This window comes from Nansenia antarctica (assembly GCF_963989245.1).
Source record: "Nansenia antarctica genome assembly, chromosome: 2".
NCBI classification, from domain to species: domain Eukaryota; kingdom Metazoa; phylum Chordata; class Actinopteri; order Argentiniformes; family Microstomatidae; genus Nansenia; species Nansenia antarctica.
The window spans coordinates 34,749,218-34,774,008 of record NC_137675.1 but is presented as its reverse complement, the minus strand read 5'-3'; the positions used below and the strand labels follow the sequence as shown (position 1 = coordinate 34,774,008).

The window sequence follows — 24,791 nt, the reverse complement described above, 5'->3', positions numbered from 1 at the left end:
AACCACTTCCTCTGAAACTGTCGGACGAACCGATGTTAGAAAAAAGCCGATTTTGGTGCGTCTCGTCATGTGACCCTGATCGCGTCATGTGACCATGATCGCGTCATGTGATCATGATCGTGTGACCAAAGTCGTCTGGATTTACAAAGCAGCTGTCCTGTGTTTCAGGAAGAAGTACAGAAGAGGTTGTAAATGTTCAAGTCAATGTATATAGAGGGCACTTAAGTGTAGAAAATAGAGCCAACGAATGCTTTGGCAGGAGTTGCTAATATTTAGATTATTGTTTTAGGTGTTGTTTTGCACTAAAGGTACAGGAGCTGAAAAGTGTGTGTTCATAGTAGGAAGTAAGAGAATGTCCGTTGCGCGTTATCACGTGTTGGTTGTGTTGTTAATAGTCATATTCTGCATTGGAGAAGCAAAGAGGAGAAATGTCCTCCTCATAATCGGTAAGTGTATTGCCCCCGGCCCAGAAAGTCCGATCTCACTTAACTTCAAATGCTTGGTCAAATATTTTAATCTGAACAAATTACACAATCACCAAAATGTTTAATATATGAATCAATATTATTAGTCACAAGTAATCAACATCGGGGGGGGGGGGGGGGGGGGGGGTCGTGTCGTGCCACAATGAAATACAATACACACATCGAAATGCAATACATAATGTATCGAAAATGCAAATGCAAAAATATTTGTGCCAAAATGAAATCAATACAGCCGTATTGTAGGCTATTTCGAGATGTGTACATTAGCCTACATTTCGAGATGTGTACATTGTATTTCGATGTGAGTTTTGGCAGAGCATTACATTTCGATGTGAGTTTTAGCACTACCGACCTACCTATCTATCTATCTAAAAGCCTGGATTTTCCTTTATTAGCGTTCATGGAATACCCCCCAGGGATCAAACAGGGGCAATATGAATCAATCAAAACATCTACAGCCAGATGTGCCTGCCATTTAAATGTAATTCATGTCATGTTGCAGTGTCACATTAGATGATAGAAGAGTGTAGCCTCTATCTTTTTAAAATGTATATTCCATACTTCCATCCACAAAAACGTGTAGAAATAATAATACCAAAATCACAAGTTTGACCTTGGGTAAATCGCACTTCAAGCTAATTGTTTGTGTTTGTACACAGTAATGCCCAATGTGACGAATGACACACTTGTGATTGGAAGGTTGACATTTAAATGTTATTTGGGTGTTTTATAGTCTGCTTCATTTTCATGCAAGGCAAATTGAGTGCCGGTTTCAGGAGTTAACTAATGGTTGTTGTAGCAAGTAAAATTAGTTTATCGTTTACACTAATCAAATAACTGATAACTAACTAACTACGATAACCATCACCAGTGGAAGTGAAACAGACGTAATTGAAAAACAGTCGGCCCACGTTCTACTGTACAATGCTCCAACCGGGCCTTGAACTTGCGACCTCTGACTTGCCAACACACATGACCGTCTCCTCAAATACCCGATGTAAACAGGCTACGTTATCGAACAGCTAGGAATTCGACAGTGTGGGTGGGGGGTATTTGAACTTGAGGAGTGAGCTTACCGTCTTAACTCAGTTACATAAATCGCTTGTCTCTCTCAGCCGATGATGCAGGTTTTGAGACAGAGGTGTACAACAACTCGGTAGTCCGTACTCCGCACCTCCGTGCCCTGGCCGGCCGTAGCCTGGTGTTCCAGAACGCCTTCACCTCTGTCAGTAGCTGTTCCCCCAGCCGCTCCACCATCCTCACCGGCCTGCCTCAGGTAAGGCCCTCAGCCCCTACCCTCACCACCTACCTCAGGTAAGGCCCTCAGCCCCTACCCTCACCACCTACCTCAGGTAAGGCCCTCAGCCCCCACTACCCTCACCACCTACCTCAGGTAAGGCTCTCAGCCCCTACCATCCTCACCTACCTCAGGTAAGGCCCTCAGCCACTATCCTCACCACCTACCTCAGGTAAGGCTCTCAGCCCCTACCCTCACCACCTACCTCAGGTAAGGCCCTCAGCCCCTACCCTCACCACCTACATCAGGTAAGGCCCTCAGCCCCTACCATCCAGAATCAGAATCAGAAGACTTTATTGCCATGACATGTAAACATGTTAGGAATTTGGTTTGGGACAGTGGAGCACGGTTTACAGCAGGACAGGTGCAAGACAGGACAAGACAGTGCAAACCAACATCATAGTGCAAGAGTCATAATTAATATAAATATAAGAAGTGCAAAGATCAAGTGTTCAAGTGTTCATGTCCAGACAGTCCAAAGCTCTCTGGGTGGGGGTGGAGGGAGGGTAGATAGATAGGGGTCAGGTCAGGGGGGGGGGGGTGTGCATGTCGGGCCTTCACAGTTTTTAGAGACCGCACCCTCCTGCCTGAGGGGAGCAGGGCGAAGAGACCGTGTCCTGGGTGTGCGGGGTCAGCCATGATCTTCCTGGCCCTCCCCAAAGCCCTACTTTTAAACAGGGCCTCAAGGGGGGGCAAAGGGCAGCCAATCACCCTCTCCGCCGAGCGTATCAACTGCTGCAGCTTGGCCTTGTCCTTGGCCGCTGCAGCGGGGAACCAGATGATGATGGCAGAGATGACGATGGACTCAATAATGGCCGTGTAGAAGTTCACCAGTGTGGTCTTTGGGAGGTGGAATTTCCTGAGCTGCCTCAGGAAAAACAGTCTCTTCTGGGCCTTTTTTGTGGGCCTCAGCCGCCCCGCCACACACGCACACGTGCCACCCAGACTACACATTTTTCCTTAATGACACAAAGCGTCAATGAAATTTAAATTCTAAATATGTGTCTTTTGTTATCAGCATCAGAATGGCATGTATGGCCTGCATCAAGGGGTCCATCACTTCAACTCGTTTGAGGGAGTCCAGAGCCTGCCTCTTCTCCTGGGCCAGGCTAACATACGCACAGGTAGGAAGCAACTCTCTTCTTCAACATAGTTGGATGTTTTTTTTAATGCAAGGTGTAAATGTCTCTGATGCCTCCACTCATTATGATGTTTCACTGTTCTCTCTCTCTTACCTCCACACAGAGATAATGTTCTCTCTCTCTCTTACCTCCACACAGAGATAATGTTCTCTCTCTCTTACCTCCACACAGAGATAATGTTCTCTCTCTCTCTCCTCCACACAGAGATAATGTTCTCTCTCTCTCTTACCTCTCTCTCTTACCTCCACACAGAGATAATGTTCTCTCTCTCTCTCCTCCACACAGAGATAATGTTCTCTCTCTCTCTCCTCCACACAGAGATAATGTTCTCTCTCTCTCTCCTCCACACAGAGATACTGTTCTCTCTCTCTCTTACCTCCACACAGAGATAATGTTCTCTCTCTCTCTTACCTCTCTCTCTTACCTCCACACAGAGATAATGTTCTCTCTCTCTCTTACCTCCACACAGAGATAATGTTCTCTCTCTCTCTTACCTCCACACAGAGATACTGTTCTCTCTCTCTCTCCTCCACACAGAGATAATGTTCTCTCTCTCTCTCTCTCTCTTACCTCCACACAGAGATAATGTTCTCTCTCTCTCTTACCTCCACACAGAGATAATGTTCTCTCTCTCTCTCTCCTCCACACAGAGATAATGTTCTCTCTCTCTCTCTCTTACCTCCACACAGAGATAATGTTCTCTCTCTCTCTTACCTCCACACAGAGATAATGTTCTCTCTCTCTCTTACCTCTCTCTCTTACCTCCACACAGAGATAATGTTCTCTCTCTCTCTTACCTCCACACAGAGATAATGTTCTCTCTCTCTCTTACCTCCACACAGAGATAATGTTCTCTCTCTCTCTTACCTCCACACAGGAATAATCGGGAAGAAGCACGTCGGTCCAGGTCCTGTCTACCCCTTTGACTTCGCCTATACAGAGGAAAACAATTCTGTACTCCAGGTGGGACGGAATATCACCCGGATCAAACTGCTGGTCCGGAAGTTTTTCCAGACCCAGAGAGAGGAGGAAGACGCAAGCGGGGAGGAGAGACCTTTCTTCCTGTATGTGGCGTTCCATGACACCCATCGCTGCGGACATTCCCAGCCCCAGTACGGAGCCTTCTGCGAGAAGTTTGGGAACGGGGAGAGCGGGATGGGGAGAATTCCTGACTGGAAGCCAGAGTACTACACCCCAGACCAGGTCAAGGTGAGTTGAACAACATCATGATTCTGATCAGTCGTGACCAAATAGGTTACAAGATATGGTCAAAAAAGTATCATTTTTGTAATTTTGCTAAGTATCCTTATAGAATATCATTATCTGTTATAACTCGTCACTGAATCAGTTTCCAGCTGGTATTTGAGAGAGAAAGAATATGTTTTATCATTACCCAGACGTATAAACAATGTTTTTAGATTAGATTAGATTAGATTGATTGTCCCCAGGGGGAAATTCATTTTCACACCACGGTACAGTGTACATACAGTGGGTTCGGAAAGTATTCAGACCCCCTTACATTTTTCACTCTTTGTCATATTGCAGCCATTTGCTAAAATCAATTAATTTTATTTCTTTCCTCGTTCATGAATGAATGAATGGTCTTTATTGTCATTGATATAGTACAGGTACCAAACAACGAAATTTGGGAGGGGGGGCTCCCCTGGTGCTAGGAAAAAAAAACTAAAAACAAGAAGGGAAAAGAGCTGGTTTACATAAATAAAGGCTATGTACACTATCCACTATACTATACTATACAAATAAAACACTGTGCTGTACTCTATGCTATGCTATACCTATTCTAACATTTCCTATTCTCTGAACCTTATGTACCCTAGGGTTGTCATATTGCACATAGTGTTATTGCACATTCATTTAAAGTGTCGCAGTTTGCAGGTTTGAAATGTACACAGTTGTGTTTCAGTATTACACTTGATTTCAATCTAGTAGCTGCCATCAATTTGTCTAGATTGTCCAGGGCCTAGAACCTAGGTCTTTGCTGTGTTCAGGGCCTGGATGGCCCTGGGGTAGAAGCTGAGCTTCAGTCTGTTTGTCCTTGCGAACATGGTCCTGAACCGCCTGTTCGAGGGCAGCCGAGCAAAGTGTTCGTACCCAGGGTGGGATGGGTCTCTGGAGATCTTGGAGGCCTTCCTGAGGCAGCGTGTGTTGTACAGCTCTTCCAGAGAGGGGAGGGGGGCGCCGGTGATCTTCTGGGCCGATCTCACGACTCTCTGTAGCGCATTCCTCTCTGCGGCTGTGCAGCTGGAGAACCAGATGCAGATGCCGTAGGTGAGGATGCTCTCCACTGCGCAGCGGTAGAAGGTCACCAGCATCTCCTGTCCGATGTGGTCTTTCCTGAGGACTCTCAGGAAGAAGAGCCGCTGTTGTGCCTTCTTGATGATGGCTGCTGTGTCGATCTTCCAGGACAGGTCATCCTGTATGTGCACCCCCAGGAATCGGAGGGTTGAGACTCTCTCCACGCTCCCTCCATCGACGAGCAGGGGCTGGACCTCAGATTTTTTCCTCCTGAAGTCCACGATGATTTCCTGGGTCTTTGACTGGTTCAGCAGCAGGTTGTTAACCTTGCACAGCTTGCTCAGCTGCTCTACCTCATCCCTGTACGCCGCCTCGTCCCCCCCCGAGATGCAGCCCACCACGGTGGTGTCGTCTGCAAACTTTACGATGGAGTTGCTGGGGTGGACGGGGGTGAAGTCGTAGGTGTAGAGGTTGTAGAGGATGGGGCTTAGCACGCAGCCCTGGGGGGACCCAGTGCTGAGTCTGAGGGCTGTGGAGGTGTGGGAGCCCACCCGCACCCTCTGGGGGCGGTCAGACAGGAAGTCCTTGATCCATGCACATATAGAGTGTGATAGTCCCAGGTCTAGTAGTTTGGTCACTAGCCTGTCTGGAAGGATGGTGTTGAAGGCAGAGCTGAAGTCCACAAAGAGCAGTCTCGCGTAGCTGTTTCCCCACTCCAGGTGGGATAGAGTGGAGTGGAGAGTCGTCGCGATGGCGTCCTCTGTGGACCTGTGGGCTCTGTAGGCGAACTGGTATGGATCCAGGTTGGGCGGGAGGCGTGTGACTATGTGGGCCCGGACTAGTTTCTCGAAGCACTTCATGATGATTGGTGTGAGTGCCACTGGGCGGTAGTCGTTTAGGCAGCTCACCGTGTTTTTCTTCGGGACTGGGATAATAGTTGAGGTTTTCAGGCAGGGTGGGATGGTGGCCTGGGACAGGGACTGGTTGAAGATGTTGGTGAAAACCCCGGCCAGCTGGTCGGCGCAGTCCCTCAGCACCCGTCCCAGGACGCCATCCGGCCCTGAGGCTTTCCTGGGGTCCACCGCCTTCAGCACGCGTCTCACTTCATGCTCTGTGAGGGTGAGGCTGCTGAGAGCTGGAGAGAGTGGTGTTTGTGTTGTGGTTACCTCCGTTCGCCCCTCGTCGAACCGGGCGTAGAAGGAGTTCAGCTTTTCCGCCAGCAGGGGGTCGTCCTCCGCGGCTGTGAGCCTGTTGGCTCTGAAGTTTGTCATGTGCTGAACCCCCTGCCACACCCGCCTGGAGTCGTTGCTCAGGAAGCATTCCTCAATCTTCTCTCTGTGGTCTGCCTTGGCCTCCCGGATGCCGCGCTTTAGGTTAGCCCTGGTGGTGCTGTACAGCAGTGTGCCCTTCCCTGAGAAGGCGTTGTCCCTCTCCTTGAGCAGTTTTTGGACCTTCCCAGTCATCCATGGCTTCGTGTTGGGGTAGACCCGGACCCGTTTGTCCACGGTGGCTGAGTTGGTGCAGTTCACTATGTGGTTCAGAACCGACGACACATGCACACACAGCACCCAATATTGTCAGAAAAACACAGACTTGTAGACATTTTTGCAGATTTATTACAAAATAAACACTGAAATATCACATGGCCATAAGTATTCAGACCCTTTGCTCAGTATTGAGTAGAAGCACCTTTTTGAGCCAATACAGCCACGAGTCTTCTTGGGAATGATCCAACAAGTTTTTCACACCTGGATTTGGGGATCTTTTGCCATTCCTCCTTGCAGATCCTCTCCAGTTCTGTCAGGTTGGATGGTGAACGTTGGTGGACAGCCATCTTCAGGTCTCTCCAGAGATGCTCAATTGGATTTAAGTCAGGACTCTGGCTCGGCCATTCAAGAACATTCACATTCAAGTTGTTCTGAAACCACTCCTTCGTTATTTTAGCTGTGTGCTTTGTCTTGTTGGAAGGTGAACCTTCGGCCCATTCTGAGGTCGTGAACACTCTGGAAAAGGTTTTTGTCCAGGATATCAATGTACTTGGCTGCATTCATCTTTCCTTCAATTGCAACCAGTCGTCCTGTCCCTGCAGCTGAAAAACACCCCCACAGCATGATGCTGCCACCACCATGCTTCACTGTAGGGATGGTATTAGGCAGGTGATGAGCAGTGCCAGGTGTTGTCCACACATATCGCTTAGAATTAAGACCAAAAAGTTCGATTTTGGTCTCATCAGACCAGAGAATTTTATTTCTCAGAGTCTGGGAGTCCTTCAGGTGTTTTTTGGCAAACTCGATGCGGGCTTTCATGTGTTTTGCACTGAGAAGAGGCTTCCGTCGGGCCACTCTGCCATAAAGCCCCGACTGATGGAGGGCTGCAGTGATGGTTGTCTTTCTAGAACTTTGTCCCATCTCCCCGCTGCATCTCTGGAGCTCAGCCAGAGTGATCTTTGGGTTCTTCTTTACCTCTCTCACCGAGGCTCTTCTCCCCCGGATGCTCAGTTTGGCCGGACGGCCAGTTCGAGGAAGAGTCCTGGTCATCCCAAACTTCTTCCATTTAAGGATTATGGAGGCCACTGTGCTCTTAGGAACCTTAAGTGCAACAGACATTTTTTTGTAGCCTTGGCCAGATCTGTGCCTTGCCACAATTCTGTCTCTCAGCTCTTCAGTCAGTTCCTTCGACCTCATGATTCTCATTTGCTCTGACTTTACACTGTGAGCTGTAAGGTCTTCTATTGACAGGTGTGTGCTTTTCCCAATCAAGTCCAATCAATATAATTAAGCATAGCTGGACTCCAAGGAAGGTGTAGGCCCATCTCAAGGATGATCAGAAGAATTGGACAGCACTTGAGTTAAATATCCAAGTGTCACAGCAAAGGGTCTGAATACTTATGGCCATGTGATATTTCAGTGTTTATTTTGTAATAAATCTGCAAAAATGTCTACAAGTCTGTGTTTTTCTGACTATTGGGTGCTGTGTGTGCATGAACAAGGGAAAAAATGAAATTAATTGATTTGAGCAAATGGCTGCAATATGACAGAGTGAAAGATTTAGGGGGGTCTGAATACTTCCCGAACCCACTGTATATATACAGTTGAGGCCAAAATTATTAGCCCCCCAGGAATTATGGAACATTTTCCTAAAATTCTTCCCAATGTTTGCATCATTGATAAAACGTTATATAATCAAACATTCACCAGTGCTATTTATTAGCTTTTGGTACATTTTGGAATATAAAATAAGTTTTTAGGCTTGCTTTATATCAAATATAGTGAAAAATGGGGTGGTCAAAAATATTAGCCCCCATGTGAATATTTGCTTTAAAAACACACCTAAGCAACCAATCAGATTTCAAACCACACCTTTACAGTCAATTGGCTTCCTAACAACACCTGAGCATCCAATTAGCATAAAAGGACTCCAAGAAACAGGGCACTTGAACACATTATTGAGAGGGACTATACTACTACTCTTACTCACCATGCCAAAGACAAAGGAAATCAGTCTTGAGCTCAGAAAGAATATAGTGAAGGCTCATGATAAGGCGGAAGGCTACACTGCCATTTCCAAGCGTCTCAGTGTCTAGAACCGCTGTACGTTGCATCATTGCTAAGTACAAGGAGACAAATTCTGTAAGAAACAAACCTGGGGCGTGGTCGAAAGCTCAAGATTTCAAGAACTCTGGAGAGGAAAATAGTCAGAGATGTCAGCAAGACACCAAGGACATCTGCCAAGATGATTGTTGCTGACCTGGCCTCTTGTGGAGTTGATGTTTCAAGGAATACAGTTGTGAGGGCTCTTCATCGTGGTGTGCTTCAGGGCCATCATCCCAGAAGAACCCCTTTACTCAAAGAGCGGCACATCAGAGCCAGACTGAGGTTTGCCCGTGAACATTTGAAAGGTAAAGATGAGTTTTGGAAATCTGTGCTTTGGTCTGATGAGACTAAACTGGAACTGTTTGGGCACATGGATGTTGCTTATGTCTGGCGAAGAAAGGGAGAGGCCTTCAACCCTAAGAACACAGTTCCCACAGTTAAACATGGTGGTGGGAGCATCATGCTGTGGGGCTGTTTTGCAGCCTCAGGCACAGGGAGCCTTGTTCAGGTGCATGGCATCATGAAAAAAGAAAACTATGTTGACATTTTGAGGGATAATATGAAGAAATCTGCTCTTAGTCTAGGCTTAGGTCGTCACTGGGTCTTCCAACAAGACAATGACCCAAAGCATACATCAATACATTGGTCCAACAGTTCCTAAAGGACACCAAAACCAAGGTCCTGGAGTGGCCCGCACAGAGCCCAGATCTCAATCCTATTGAGAATCTGTGGCGGGTGCTCAAAGTGAATGTCCATGCTCGGAAACCGACGCAGTTTGGACCAGCTGGAACCATTTGCAATGGAAGAATGATCCAAAATCCCTTGAGAGACCTGTGCCAACCTAGTAAAGAACTACTCTAAAAGGTTTTTGTCAGTTGTGGCTCAGAAAGGGTAGACCATTGACTATTAATGGCCAGGGGGCTAATAATTTTGGACGTGTCATTTTTGACGTTTCTTGTTTCAACTCAGTGCATCAATAAAATATCCTAATCAAACTTAGTGGACATTTTGTCTTTATTATTTTGGAAACAAATACACTATAAACACTTGTTGTTAATGGTCATTTCCATGGAGAAATCATGGGTTTTGTCTGATTTCACAAGGGGGGCTAATCATTTTGGCCTCAACTGTACATACAACCCTATATAACACAGACAACAACAGACAGTACTACACATGACAGATACATAAGTACACACACTCAGCGCGGTCTGTTATTTAAGGCAACAAAGGCTGCGGGGATCAGGCTTTTGCCAAAGCGAGCCCTTTTGCACCATAGCGTTCTGTACCTACGCCCGGATGGCGAGGTACAGATTGAGTGGGTGTGTGATGTCCTGTTCTATTGTGGTTGCGATGCGTGAGATGGCCCTGTTGTTCAGTGCTGGGAGGTTGGGTGTGGGGAGTCCAATTATCCTGACAGCAGTGTTGGTGATGTGTGTGAGTTTGGCCCGGGTGACTGTGAGCATGTTGAAGAAGCAGGAGGAACAGTACATGAGGAGGGGCTGGATGATGCTCTGGTACAGTAGTAGGAGAAGAGAGGGGGTGGAAACATACAGGCCTCCTAATTACATACAAGTCACAAAATGGTCTTGGACCAAAATACATATCAGATCTCCTCCCACCCTATATTCCCGCAAGGTCCCTAAGGTCAGCTGAGACTAATCAGCTAATAATTCCAGGAGTAAAAACAAAACACGGTGCAGCAGCTTTCAGTCACGCTGCTGCATGCTCCTGGAACAAACTCCCTGAAGAAATCAAACAGGCCCAAACCCTTAAAATATTTAAATCTAAGCTAAAAACCTTCATGTTTTGCGCCAGTTATGATTAAATACAAACATTTCTATCAATGTCTTTTTTTCCATTAATTATTGTTGTTGCAGCCATTATGTCTGTGCTGGATGTCATTTTTACTGTTGACCACTGAGTGGCAAGGACATAGGAGTGCACAGGTATATAGGTGAGCTCACCGGTAGGCTACAGGTGTTACTGATTGAACTGGTGAGCACACAGTCTTTGACCGTGTTGCCACATGCGAAACCTTTTAGTGTATCATGTTTTTATAATAAAGTAAACAAATGATTGTAACGTTCAGAAGTCATCGGTGTTGGTATCACGAGTCAACTAAAGTTTACAGTTCAACAGTCGCGGTGACTAAGGAGGAAACAGTCACCACATTTAAGTCAAAGACTAGCTCATTTGGGCGAGTGGACTAATTGGTGAAGTGTTGCGCTTCAAAAAAGAAGAATTGGAAACTAAGCCGATGTTTACCTCCGTTTGAATGGAACCGAGCGGACCAGTGGACAACTCGACTTCAGTAGGCTATCCATTTCAGATCCACCCGTTTCAGAGCTCTGGGTGAGTGATTGAATTGCCACAGCTGAAATCTGTCGTTGAGTGGTGAGTAGCCATTAGCCAAGTCGCTGGAGATAATTTGTTTGAAAACAAAGCGTAAACAAATGACTGAATACAATGGCTACAGCGCAAAGTAACAATTGTGATGACGCACAGCATCTGGTGGGCGTGGCTACTGCCAGCCCTGTGAAAATGAACCCAGAGGATTTAAAACGCAAAAGGCAGCTCAAGGCAAAAGCCTTGCTAGACAAAATAGACACTTTGCAAACAAAAAGAAAATATCATTTGAACAAAGCAAACAATTTAAAGGAGACTATTAATAAACTGATGTCTAGCAGCAACAAGGATTGTAAAGAACCAGTGAAATGCGAGTTTGACAAGTTTAAACTGATGTGCCATGACGCACAAAATGCACACACAACCCTATTACCTTTGCTGCCAGCCGATGAAGCTGACAAGCATGAAGTGTGGTATAAAGCCAAAACGTTGAGTGTCAATTGCAGATGTGGTTACAAAATGGTTGGAATGTGAAATGGATAATGAATCGACTGGTGCAGTTACAAAACGGTTGGAAAGCAATAATGGTGCTCATGATGTTGATGGAGCTGTCAATCACTACAAAATTGACGACGAAGATGAGGTGCATCCATATGACAGTGTTTCTAATGTGGGAACGCAGGTTTCAAGTAAACGATCACAGAAGAGCCGTGGCAGCTCAAGGAGTGGCCGATCTTCTACAGTCTCATTAAAATGCATTGAAGCTGCAGCCGAGAAAGCTGCACGAGAAACGCGCGCTGCTGCTTTGCGTGACAAACATGTATTGCAGGAGCAGGCTGAGCCGCTTCGGAGGAAACAGGAACAGCTTGAACTTAACACCGAGATTGCAGTGTCCTCTGCTAAACTAGCAGTGTTTATGAAATCTGATGGAGGGAGTTCAATTAAAGAATCGTACACAAAGGAAAGGAAAACACCTCTCAATCCTGGGGCCAATGAATTCAATCCATTTCCAAGCACTATTATGAAAAACATGCATGTGCAGCCAAAGCAAAATATAGGCCTACAGTCTCATTCACAATCCAACCAGAAGGCATCAAGGTTAAAGAGACATGGAACAACAAACCAAATGATGGATTCTGGACAGGTCATGGAATCTTCCCACATTCTGGATGCTGCACAGGTCATAAAATCTCCTCACATGCAGATTTCACACAGTCAGGATTCTGAACATGCCGTTCAATCTTCTCACGGTCAGGCTAACCGTGGTGTTGTACCTTCTCCTAACACCAAGGACGGCAATATTTACAGTCTACTTCAATCAGCTTCAAGCAGCTGAGCAAGCTGTGCAAGGTTAACAACCTGCTGCTGAACCAGTCAAAGACCCAGGAAATCATCGTGGACTTCAGGAGGAAAAAATCTGAGGTCCAGCCCCTGCTCATCGACGGAGGGAGCGTGGAGAGAGTCTCAACCCTCCGATTCCTGGGGGTGCACATACAGGATGACCTGTCCTGGAAGAACAACACAGCAGCCATCATCAAGAAGGCACAACAGCGGCTCTTCTTCCTGAGAGTCCTCAGGAAAGACCACATCGGACAGGAGATGCTGGTGGCCTTCTACCGCTGCGCAGTGGAGAGCATCCTCACCTACTGCATCTGCAACTGGTTCTCCAGCTGCACAGCCGCAGAGAGGAATGCGCTACAGAGAGTCGTGAGAACGGCCCAGAAGATCACCGGCGCCCCCCTCCCCTCTCTGGAAGAGCTGTACAACACACGCTGCCTCAGGAAGGCCTCCAAGATCTCCAGAGACCCATCCCACCCTGGGTACGAACACTTTGCTCGGCTGCCCTCGAACAGGCGGTTCAGGACCATGTTCGCAAGGACAAACAGACTGAAGCTCAGCTTCTACCCCAGGGCCATTCAGGCCCTGAACACAGCAAAGACCTAGGTTCTGGGCCCTGGACAGTCTGGACGGATTGATGGCAGCTGCTGGATTGAAATCAGGTGTAGTGCTGAGGCACAAATGAGTACATTTCAAGCCTGCAAACTGCGACACTTTAAATGAATGTGCAATAACACTATGTGCAATATGACAACCCTAGGGTACATAAGGTTGCAGAGAATAGGAAATGTTAGAATAGGTATAGCATAGCATAGAGTACAGAACAGTGTTTTATTTGTATAGTATAGTGGATAGTGTACATAGCCTTTATTTATGTAAACCAGCTCCTTTCCCTTCTTGTTTTTTAGTTTTTTTCTTTACTAGCACCAGGGGAGCCCCCCCTCCCAAATTTCGTTGTTTGGTACCTGTACTATATCAATGACAATAAAGACCATTCATTCATTCATTCATTCATTCATTCATTCATTCATTCATTCATTCAATCACAAAATCAAATAACGGAGCTCTTGGTGCAACAGCAAAACATGAATTCCCTTCCAATAAGCGAAATTCCAGTGTTTCATGGAGATCCTCTGTCATACAGAGCTTTCGTCCGAGCATTTCAACACTGTGTGGTAAATAAGACCAACAACAAAGGTGATTGTTTGTACTTCCTACAGCAGTACACAAGAGGGCAGCCTCAGGAGCTAGTCCGCAGTTGTCAACTTATGCCTCCCGACAGAGGTTATGAAAGAGCAATGGAACTCCTGCAGGAGCATTTTGGGGATGAGTTGAAAATTACCGCTGCATATGTGGACAAGGTGCTTGGCTGGCCATTGGTGAAGGCTGAGGATGTCAAAGGACTGCAAGCATATTCACTCCTTTTGCGTGAGTGCTGTAACGCAATGGAAGAATTGAAATACATCAATGAACTTGACATGCCAGCTAACATGCGAGCCGTGATCCAGAAACTCCCCTACAAGTTGAAAGAAAAATGGAGAACAAAGACGTGTGAGCTTTGGGAGCGCCATCAGCGCAGAGCTCAGTTTTTAGATATTGTTCTTTTTGTTGAGCGCCAAGTGAGAATTGCATCCGAACCTATTTTTGGAGATTTACAGTACAGTAGCTATGTAAAGCCTGTAGAGAAGAAACCATTTGGTGACAGGAACAGAACACCATCAAGGATCAAGGGAAATGCCTATGCTACAACTATTGTAAACACTGAACAGAGTGATGTTGCAGAGTCTACAAGCAATGACAGAAGCAAGAGACAAAGTGTACAGTACAAGACTACAAAATCAAATCTGTGTCTGTGTTGCTCCCTTGAGCAATGCCCACAATTGGAAAAGAAAGCACACACACAGAAGATAAGTTTCCTGAAGGAGAAAGGCGTTTGTTTTGCTTGTTTGCAAACTGGACATATGAGCAAACACTGTGAAAGGCGCATGAGTTGCAAGGTGTGTGGTCAGAAACATCCAAGTGTTCTCCACATAAACAAGGAAAAGGAAATTGACACAGATGGGCTACAGAAAAAATCAAGTGACCGCACACACGTCTCTACCTTTTCTGGACATACAGGAGCCGGTAGCAGTGACGGCATTCTCTCAATCCTCCCAGTGCAAGTTAAGTCCTCCAAAGGTGACATAATAATTCAAACATATGCATTTTTGGACCCAGGAAGCACTTCAACATTCTGCTCTGAAAGCTTGATGACAAGGTTGAAAATGACTGGAAGGAGAGTAAAGGTTCAGTTGCGTACCATGGCGCCAGATCAGGAAGTTTCAAGCTTTATTCTTCAAGGTTTGGAGATTGCTGGCTGTAACGATGGACAGTTTTACAGCCTTCCTGAAGTTTTGACCCAAGAGAAAATGCCTGTGTCAACATCTAATATAATCTCAGATGAAGAAGTGGCGAAGTGTCATATTTGAATGGCATCTGCATCCCTCACATCCAAGCCCAGGTGGATTTGCTGATTGGCACCAATGCCTCCAGGCTAATGGAACCCTGGGAGGTGGTGAACAGTGTTGGAGAGGGGCCGTACGCTTTTAAAACCCGGCTGGGATGGGTGATAAGTGGACCCCTCCAAGGAATCTGCAACGACCAAAATGACTGCTCTCCGGTGGTTGCGAATAGAATTGCAGTGGATAAGCTGGAGGAGCTGCTTGTCAATCAGTATAATACAGATTTTAACGAGAAGACCTCAAGTGAACAGGAGGAGATGTCCAGAGAAGACAGGAGATTCATGGATGTCGTATCCAGCTCAGTCCAGTTGCAAGATGGACATTACAAGATGAAACTCCCCTTCAAGAGAGATGTTGTTATGCTTCCAAACAATCTCAGTGTGGCTAAACAGAGAATCTGTGGATTAAGGAAGAGGTTTCTGCGGGACCAAGCCTTCCATCGTGAATATGTCGTTTTCATGGAGGATGTTATCAGCAAAGGATACGCGGAGAGAGTACCCCAACATCAGTTGAATCATCCTGATGGTAAAATGTGGTATATACCCCATCATGGAATACATCACCCCAAGAAGGGAACACTGCGGGTCATTTATGACTGTGCGGCCGAGTTCAGGGGAACATCACTAAATCAGCAGCTGGTACAAGGGCCCAATCTGACCAGCTCTTTGGTGGGAGTGCTGACCAGATTCAGACTGGAACCAGTGGCAGTCATGGCAGATGTGAAAGCCATGTTTCACCAGGTCAAGGTTGCAGATGAACATACTGATTTGTTGAGGTTCTTGTGGTGGCCAGCAGGTGACATCAAACAGGAGCCGGTGCAGCACCGTATGACAGTTCACCTTTTTGGTGCGGCCTCCTCACCCAGTTGTGCGTGTTACGCCCTTCACAAGACAGCGGAAGATAACAAACACAAATTCCCTGCCGAAGTGATTAACACCCTGACACACAACTTTTATGTGGACGATCTGCTTAAGAGCTTGTCAACGGAGGAGGAGACTGTGCACATGGTTGAGGACCTAATGGCACTATGCAAAGAAGGAGGATTCCAGCTGACAAAATGGACTAGCAATAGCCGTAAAGTGTTGCAGGCCATTGCCAAGGAGCACAGGTCAGCACCTGTGCATGACCTGGATCTTGACCAAGACAAGTTGCCATTGGAGAGGGCTTTGGGCCTACACTGGTGTGTTGAGACGGACACATTCACATTCAAGCTCGCCATCAAAGAGCAGCCGCACACAAGACGTGGAATCTTGTCCATGGTCATCTCTGTGTATGATCCTTTGGGATTTTTGGCACCACTTACACTCGTGCCAAAAATGATGTTGCAGGAGCTTTGTCGCATGAAGTATCAGTGGGATGATCCAGTGCCTCAGGTTCTACAAAAGAAATGGAGAAAGTGGTTGACTGACCTTGAAAGGGTGACAGACTTCAGAGTCAGTCGATGTTTTAAGCCAAAAAGCTTTGGACAACCAACAAGTGTTCAGTTGCATAATTTTTCTGATGCCAGCCAGGATGGATATGGCACTGTCAGCTACATCAGGATGCAACATGGAGAGAGCAGTCACGTCGCCTTTGTCCTTGGCAAGGCAAGGGTGGCGCCCCTGAAGCAAATGACGATCCCTCGCATGGAGCTCACAGCTGCTGTTGTCGCAGTCAGAGTTCACAGAATGCTTCAAGCAGAACTGGGCCTTGAACTGGAGAAATCTGTATTTTGGACAGACAGCACCTCAGTTCTCAAGTACATCAAAAACGAGGATAAAAGGTTCCATACATTCGTTGCCAATCGAGTGTCCACCATCAGGGAAGAATCTGACATATCACAGTGGAGATATATCCCTACGGCACAAAATCCGCCAGATGACGCCTCAAGAGGACTGAAAGTGGAACATCTTCAACCCCAAAGACATTTCTGATGGATTACAAAGGACATTCCTGATAGATTACAAGTGGAGTGTAGGCTACTACAGCCCTGCATTATGGATAGGTATGGACGATATGCATTTTTTCCAACCGATACCGATACCGATATTTACCCGCTTCTCGTGGCCGATAACCGATATGATAACCGATATTTGTTTTATTTTTTTTTCCTAGCACCAGGGGAGCCCCCCCTCCCAAATTTCGTTGTTTGGTACCTGTACTATATCAATGACAATAAAGACCATTCAGATATAATTTCACAGTTGATAACCTGTAGTTCATGCACACCTGAAGGTAAGAAAGGCTATGTAGTGAGCAAAGATTGATGATTTAATATTCCATAGTGATCTCACCAAATCTAACTTACATCACTATTGTTAACACAACAAAGAGAACACTTCTGACTCTTCAAATGTTCATTTATTATTTCCTCTAACAAACAGAATCTGTTATAGACAGTGCACAATGCTTTTTTTAGCCAAGATCTGGCCTCCTTTTATGAAACAAAAAAGGCTCACCTAAGCCTTCTCCAAACATGGTTTCAAAAGCCCTGCGGATGGCTGTCGCAGTATGCGAACCGGAGAACTCTTCTTCATATTGAAGTCCTCATCCAGCCACTGGGCCGTCAAACTAAGCATACTGACTGGACTAACGTCAGAAGTCCATATGTCCGTGGTAAAACTTATCTGGCTTACGCTAGTATCGATCAGACTATGGATGTGTGTGGCGACTGTATCATACAGAGCAGGCAGGCACACGTCTGCAAAATAGCGGCGACTTGGGAGTGTATACCGGGGCTCTAAATGTGAAATTAACTGGCGAAATCCTTTATCTTCTACTACAGAGAAAGGCTGGTCGTCGAGGGCCATCAACTCCATTATTTTTTCATTGATTGCTTGAGCCTTTGAGCTGTCTGCTGTCTTCCTGCAGTTTTCAAATGCGTGTTCAATAGGCACCGCGGCTAGGCTACTGCTTCTGAAGGCTAGGCTACCACCGCGGCTAGGCTACTGCTTCTGAAGGCTAGGCTACCACCGCGGCTAGGCTACTGCTTCTGAAGGCTAGGCTACCACCGCGGCTAGGCTACCTTCTGAAGGCTAGGCTACCACCGCGGCTAGGCTACCTAGTGCTTGATATTCCTTCCATACAGCGTGCTTGCAATGGTGAATCTTAAGATGACTTATGAGATTCGTTGTGTTGTAACTCGTAGACCTTTGCCCTCCTCTCCGAACTTTTGTCGAACATGTGTTGCAAATTGCAAACGCACTATCTGCCTCAGAAACTCTGCAGAATGTCCACACCGGGGAAGGCATGTTTCGCTCTCGTCTCGTCTATACACTGCGTGCCTGTACGCAGGCGCAGCAGCATGAGCGCGGAAACCGGAAGCAGAAATATTTCCGGCTTCATATTATCGGTTAAATATCGGCTAAAATGTTATAAAACCGATAAATACCGATAAACATTAATTTCCCATTATCGGGCCGATAAATATCGGTGCCGATAATATCGTGCATCCCTAATTATGGACTATGATTTTTTTGCTACTGTATGTATGGTGTTGTTGCATAATGGCTTTGTTGTTTGGATTGTATTTGTCAATGTCTCTAGCCAATGAACAAATAGGAGCCGGAGTGTTGCAGCCATTATGTCTGTGCTGGATGTCATTTTTACTGTTGACCACTGAGTGGCGAGGACATAGGAGTGCACAGGTATATAGGTGAGCTCACCGGTAGGCTACAGGTGTTACTGATTGAACTGGTGAGCACACAGTCTTTGACCGTGTTGCCACATGCGAAACCTTTTAGTGTATCATGTTTTTATAATAAAGTAAACAAATGATTGTAACGTACAGAAGTCGTCGGTGTTGGTATCACGAGTCAACTAAAGTTTACAGTTCAACAGTCACGGTGACTAACGGCCAAGCTCCACCTGCTGCGTCGCGTCAACTCGCCATCGACGTTGCGTCAACTTCCCGTTGTCCAAGCTCCACCTGCTGCGTCGCGTCAACGTTGCGTCAACGTCAACGTTCTACTCTAGCTCCACTGGCATTTTTTGTATACGGGAATAATTTCACCCTTGACTGCAATTATGTCCACAACAATAACAACATCATACAGAACATTTTCCAATCAGGGTAATATTTTATCTACATATTCCCAAATAGATAGTTGCTAGTTCAGTAGATGTTCAACTAACTGTCAACAACATTTCAACTAACTAACCACTAATCCTAAACCTTGCCCTAACCTTAAATCTAACCCTATCCTTAACCATAAATCTAGTTACATACAAACGGAGATAGAACCTTATCATTCTAAACGGAGATAGAACCTTATCATTCTAAACGGAGATAGAACCTTCTCATTCTAAACGGAGATAGAACCTTGTCATTCTAAACGATAGAACCTTATAATTCTAAACGGAGATAGAACCTTATCATTCTAAACGGAGATAGAACCTTATCATTCTAAACGGAGATAGAACCTTATCATTCTAAACTCCAGACATGTCAGATGATGATCATAACAACGTTTATTCATCTGATACATAGAGTATCCATTCCTGCAACAAGAGTTCACCACAGGTGCGGTGATTGACGCCCCACCCACGTGGGGCGTTGTGACGTCTGCGTCCATCCACTGTCAAAAATCAAACTTTTTTGAAAGTCTACTTTGGACGCACCCATCGGACGCAACGCTACGCAGCAGGTGGAGCACCTTTCATTGATTACAATGCATTTGATTGAAATTTGACAATTTCGGACGCAACGCACATTAGACGCAACGCTCGATGGCCATGGTGGAGCTTGGCCGTAAGGAGGAAACAGTCACCACAATTGTCTTTTTAAATGTTTTATCTATTTACTTCTTATATTTGCTTTTATTCATTGTAATTTTTATTTTCTTATGCTCCTCTTGCTGTATTTTTAAATAATGTATGTAAAGCACTTTGAATTGCCCCTGTTGTATGAAATGTGCCATACAAATAAACTTGCCTTGCCTTGCCTTGCCTTGCCTTGCCTTGCCTTGCCTTGCCTTTAAGTTTGCGGATGACGGATAATCTTTGATCTCCTCTCCTGTTGTTGTCGTTGTTCTCCAGGTCCCCTACTTCGTGCCTGACACGCCCGTGGCGCGTGCTGACCTGGCGGCCCAGTACACCACCGTCAGCCGGCTGGACCAGGGTGCGTGTATGACACACAGTAAAGGAGGGAACTCCCGGGTAGCGCTCCTGTGAGCATTGATTTACACACAGCCTACTGTCGACGATTGACTAATTATCCCCAGCACACCCCATGTGTACTAGGGGTGCAACGGTTCAGTTGGCCCACGGTTCGGTATGAACCTCGGTTTTTGGGTCACGGTTCACGGTTCGGTTTCGGTACGTCTTTAAAAAAAAAAAAAAAAAAATGCTACTATTTATTTACAAACTGTTACTTTACTGTATTTTGCTTATACGTATGGAACTTTAAAATGTAGACACATTCCAGAATATGACTGGTATTGTATAGGGTGTTCACACAGATAATTTTGCTTTCACTTTAGATTACTAGAAGTTACAACCGGAGCTTGAGGAGGCGATATTTTCTAATCAAAAGCCGCTGGCTACAAGACAAACATGTATCTATATGTATCTATTTTTAGATAGAAAACAAGTTGAATTTAGAAAACCATCCGCAAAGACGATCAGATTTCAATAACGATGCGTATCTTTCAAGTGTCTCCTTAAAATCGACACAGGAAAAAAACCTCTGATGTGAGGAGAATTGCGGGTACACCAATAGGAAGTCAAGATGCCTTAGATACATTTGACGTCTCCATTACATTGATTACCATTGGTCCAAGCCGTGGAAATTGCAAGAAAGAGAGCTTGTAAATAGTCGAAAATCACCGGAGATAGCGGTAGTGAGTTCAGACTACTGAAAGCGGTAGTGAGTAGCAATGGTAACGTTGAAATTACAGTCTTAAAACAATAAGTACATTGAAAACAAGTACATAGAGTTAAAACTATAATACATATGGACATGTATGTTGTATGTTGTAACACATGTAAGACAAAATCTTCCAAAAATGTATTTTTTTATGGTGATTAAGTAGCGCAACCCTGGCAAAACCCAGTTTTAGCACGTTCTATGACCAGTGGGTGGACACCTTATATTGTATAATATAAATATATATAAACAAAAAACAATTTCAAATGTAAAAAGAATTACATAAACACTTTCAAATGTGACTTGTTGATTGGAACTACAGATCATCACTTTCAAATGATGTGTCATACATTGAAATCCGAAAAAAGATGATGAAGTTAGAGTAATTTGAATGTTAGACGTCAGGCACATACAGTATAGGGTTAAACTGGCTGTCATTGAAACCGGAAGCAAACACTGCTAACAGCTAGCGGCTAACAAAGCACATCGCTACAAAGGTCTAACTGTATTTTAATAACATCACAACATGCTAAAAACACATAACTACACATAATTAGATGATCACACAGTCCTTGCTTTTGAACACGTCCTAAAATTAAAGTATGTTTACAAGCCATGTATCACTTACCGTTAGCCTCAAACAATAACAATGAATCCATTCCACAAAGTATACATATAGCCATTTCACGTGAGTGGTTTACGTTTTCACCAGCTGGCGTCACACAAAAAAGTGCCTCTTAGGCTTGAGGACTAGTATATAATAGGAGAGGAAGAAATGAAAGTAAAAATGCACTTTAGCTATGAGAGCTGTATCCCATATACCCATTATGCACATTTTAAGCGCATATAGGACACGCGTGAAGCATTTCTGCGACACGCGTTTCTGTTCACTGTTTTCATTCCCTCATCCCTGTATTCAATACCAAAACCAGAATGGATGACCCAACAACGCAGATTTGTAGCAATCCAGGGCTTCCTCAAACTGTTGCCATGTTCTCAACTCCGCTCGCCATGAACAAACATCCGACTTTGAATGAAACGCATCATAAACCGAAAACCGCCACAGTTCACTAGTGTATTGAACCGTGGAACGCGAACCGTACCGTCCGTAAAAAAAACCGAGAACCGTTGCACCCCTAATGTGTACGGACTATGGTTGTTTTCTTCCCCTCTTCTTTCTCTGTAGTTGTTTGTGCCTGGTTTGTCATTGACGTGGTTTGTATTGTATTGTTTATGTAGCGATTTTTGTTAGGGATCTCCCTGAAAATGAATTGAATTCAACTCAAGGATTTATTTTGTTATAATACGTTTTAAAAATGAACAAAAACCTTAGAAGTACTTTTTAGTATCTTGCTTGACAATCACCTGAGGGTTATTGCCTCAGGACTGGTTTTATGTTGGAAACAGCTAACAGTTATGGTATGCTAAGGTTTTTGATTTCAGAAAGTAATACAGCATGTTTCAGGAAGTAGTTCTACATTGTATTTGTCCACACAAGGACTAGGATGTTTGTAGACCGGTATGTCATCCCAATGTTGAGGTTTAACGGATAATCCAGTGAATATGTGTCCGGACTACCTAACCTTAAGCACATAGTCACTTTACTCAATACTACCTCTCACACCCACTGCCACCGAGTCCAATACTCATGACTTGTACTATTTTAGTTTAGTTTACTATTTGCACTGCTAATTGTATCCTGTCTTAGTTGTCTCCCACAAAGTCTCACTTCTCCAATTGTCTCACTTGTCTTGTAACGATTGCCACTTTATTTGATCTTATCTTGCCTATTGTCTTATGTTCTCGCGCTGCAATGTCAGAAACACACAGTTAGCAGATTGGACCGAGCCCGAGTTAGGCAAAACAGACACCAGAGGGCGCTCCAGTCCCTGTTGGTATTCACCTTGCGATCCAGGTGTGTACTTCCTGTGTCTCTCTCTCCTCCAGGTATCGGTCTGGTTCTGCAGGAGCTGAGGGAGGCTGGCTTCCAGAACGACACCCTGGTAATCTACAGCTCAGACAACGGCATCCCCTTCCCCAACGGACGCACTAACCTGTACGGCTCCGGCACCGCAGAGCCCATGTTGGTGTCCTCACCTGAGCACCGCCTACGCTGGGGGGACACCAGCCACGCCTACGTCAGCCTGCTGGGTAGGAGAGGGAGGGAAGGAAGGAATGAAGGAGGGAAGGAATGAAGGAGGGAAGGAATGAATGAAGGGAAGGGAAGGGAAGGATAGGATGGAGCAAGGAGGGAAGGAAGGGAGGAGGGAAGAAAGAAAGAAAGGAAAAAAGTAATCTGAATGAATGAATGAATAAATAAATAAATAATGCGTTTCAAAGTATTTAAGTGTGGCCACTGTGTGTCTGTTTCCTCTAGACATCACCCCCACCATCCTAGACTGGCTCTCTGTGCCCTACCCGCCCTACCGCCTCCCCACCGCCCCCACCACCCCAGTCCACCTCACCGGTCGCTCTCTGCTCCCGGCTCTCATCACCGAGCCCGCCGCCTGGCACACCGTCTACTCCAGCCAGTCTCTTCACGAGGTCACCATGTACTACCCCGTCCGCTCTGTCCACCAGGGGGCGTACCGCCTCCTCCACAACCTCCACTACCGCATGCCTTTCCCCGTAGACCAGGACCTCTACGTCTCCCCGACCTTCCAGGACCTGTTGAACCGGACGCAGTCGGGCAGACCCACGGGGTGGTTCAAGACCCTGGAGCGGTACTACTACAGGGAGAGGTGGGAGCTGTTCGACCTGCGGTCCGACCGGGAGGAGACCAGGAACATAGCGTCCGACCCGGTTCACGGCCCGGTTCTGGAGAGTCTGAGGCAGGCGCTGGTCAAGTGGCAGTGGGAGACCGGGGACCCGTGGGTGTGCGGGCCGGACGCAGTGCTGGAGGACAAGATGGAGCCCAAGTGTCGACCGCTTTACAACGGGCTCTGACCGCTCCCCGACCACAAAGAGAACCGTCAGTATCATGACCACAAAGTGGACCGCTTGGAAAACGCAATGATTCTGTCCACACGGAGGGCTCTAACCTTTGTACCCAAGTGACAACAATGACTATCAGGGTTCCACCGGTGCTTGAAATCCTTCAATGTTTGTGAATTTGAGAAAAAGAAATCAAGGTCTTAGGCTAAAAGTTTTTGAAAATAGACATGTGTCATTGAAAGTGCTTGAATTCCCCCCTTTCTCTCTCTCTCTCTCTCTCTCTTTCATTTAGTCTTGAAAGTCCTTGAAAGGTGCTTGAATTTGATGTTTCAGAAGGTGTGGGAACCCTGGACTATGTTCACAATGGACCCTGACTTAATAGGATTAGATGTTGGGCCACACGTGTTGCAATCTATGGCCGCTATTGATAATTTCATTGTTAATGGCTATTATTCAATGTAGCTGAATACTGTATATTTATTCAATTGTTTTTACACACAGTTAATATAGGTTGTGCTGATAAGAGTCTGTTGAGATTGTTGATTCTCTAAAATCTGAAATATTTCACTACTAGAGTATGACAGACGCTGTGATAAATGTGGTGATTCTAAATATTTTGACAAGGATTCTGAGATTGTCACCTATGAGGAAATAAATGTACATTACATTTTTGGCATTTAGCAGACGCATTTATCCAAAGTGACTTATAGCAACAAACACATTTGTCTAAGTAAGTGAATGTTTGGGGTTCTGATGGGGTGAGAAGACATCTGAAATTTGGCTCCGTTCCAACAGCACCGCATCTGGGGCCTTCAGCATCACTACAACACACACACACACACACACCTTCAGCATTACTACAACACACACACACACACACACACACCTTCAGCATCACTACAACACACACACACACACACACACACCTCGGGGATTTTCCTGGCTCAAAATGAGGCGGAGGTGGTACCAGTGGTGTTTGACATTGGGGGGACCCATGAAGCAGGGCTGTCTGGGGGTCCTTAAACGAGCATCAAACACTTAATTTCTTGCA

General features: G+C 45.6%; 1 protein-coding gene across 1 annotated transcript; it reads left to right on the top strand.

Annotated features, from left to right (window-relative positions):
• The first annotated feature begins 218 nt into the window (after positions 1-218).
• Positions 219-24,262, top strand: sgsh (N-sulfoglucosamine sulfohydrolase (sulfamidase)). The gene is made up of 7 exons (XM_080523914.1): positions 219-446; positions 1,601-1,761; positions 2,801-2,906; positions 3,802-4,133; positions 19,978-20,059; positions 22,754-22,957; positions 23,184-24,262. Exons 1-7 carry the CDS (start codon positions 353-355, stop codon positions 23,750-23,752), a joined length of 1,548 nt encoding a protein of 515 aa, XP_080380040.1. The 5' UTR covers positions 219-352; the 3' UTR covers positions 23,753-24,262.
• The last annotated feature ends 529 nt before the right edge of the window (positions 24,263-24,791 follow it).

Excerpts from the sequence above, each read along its gene's own strand:
- sgsh (XM_080523914.1), top strand. The coding sequence starts at position 353 with ATGTCCGTTGCGCGTTATCACGTGTTGGTTGTGTTGTTAATAGTCATA. Across the intron at positions 447-1,600 it reads AAATGTCCTCCTCATAATCG|CCGATGATGCAGGTTTTGAG; the intron begins GTAAGTGTATTG and ends TGTCTCTCTCAG. Across the intron at positions 22,958-23,183 it reads CGCCTACGTCAGCCTGCTGG|ACATCACCCCCACCATCCTA; the intron begins GTAGGAGAGGGA and ends TGTTTCCTCTAG.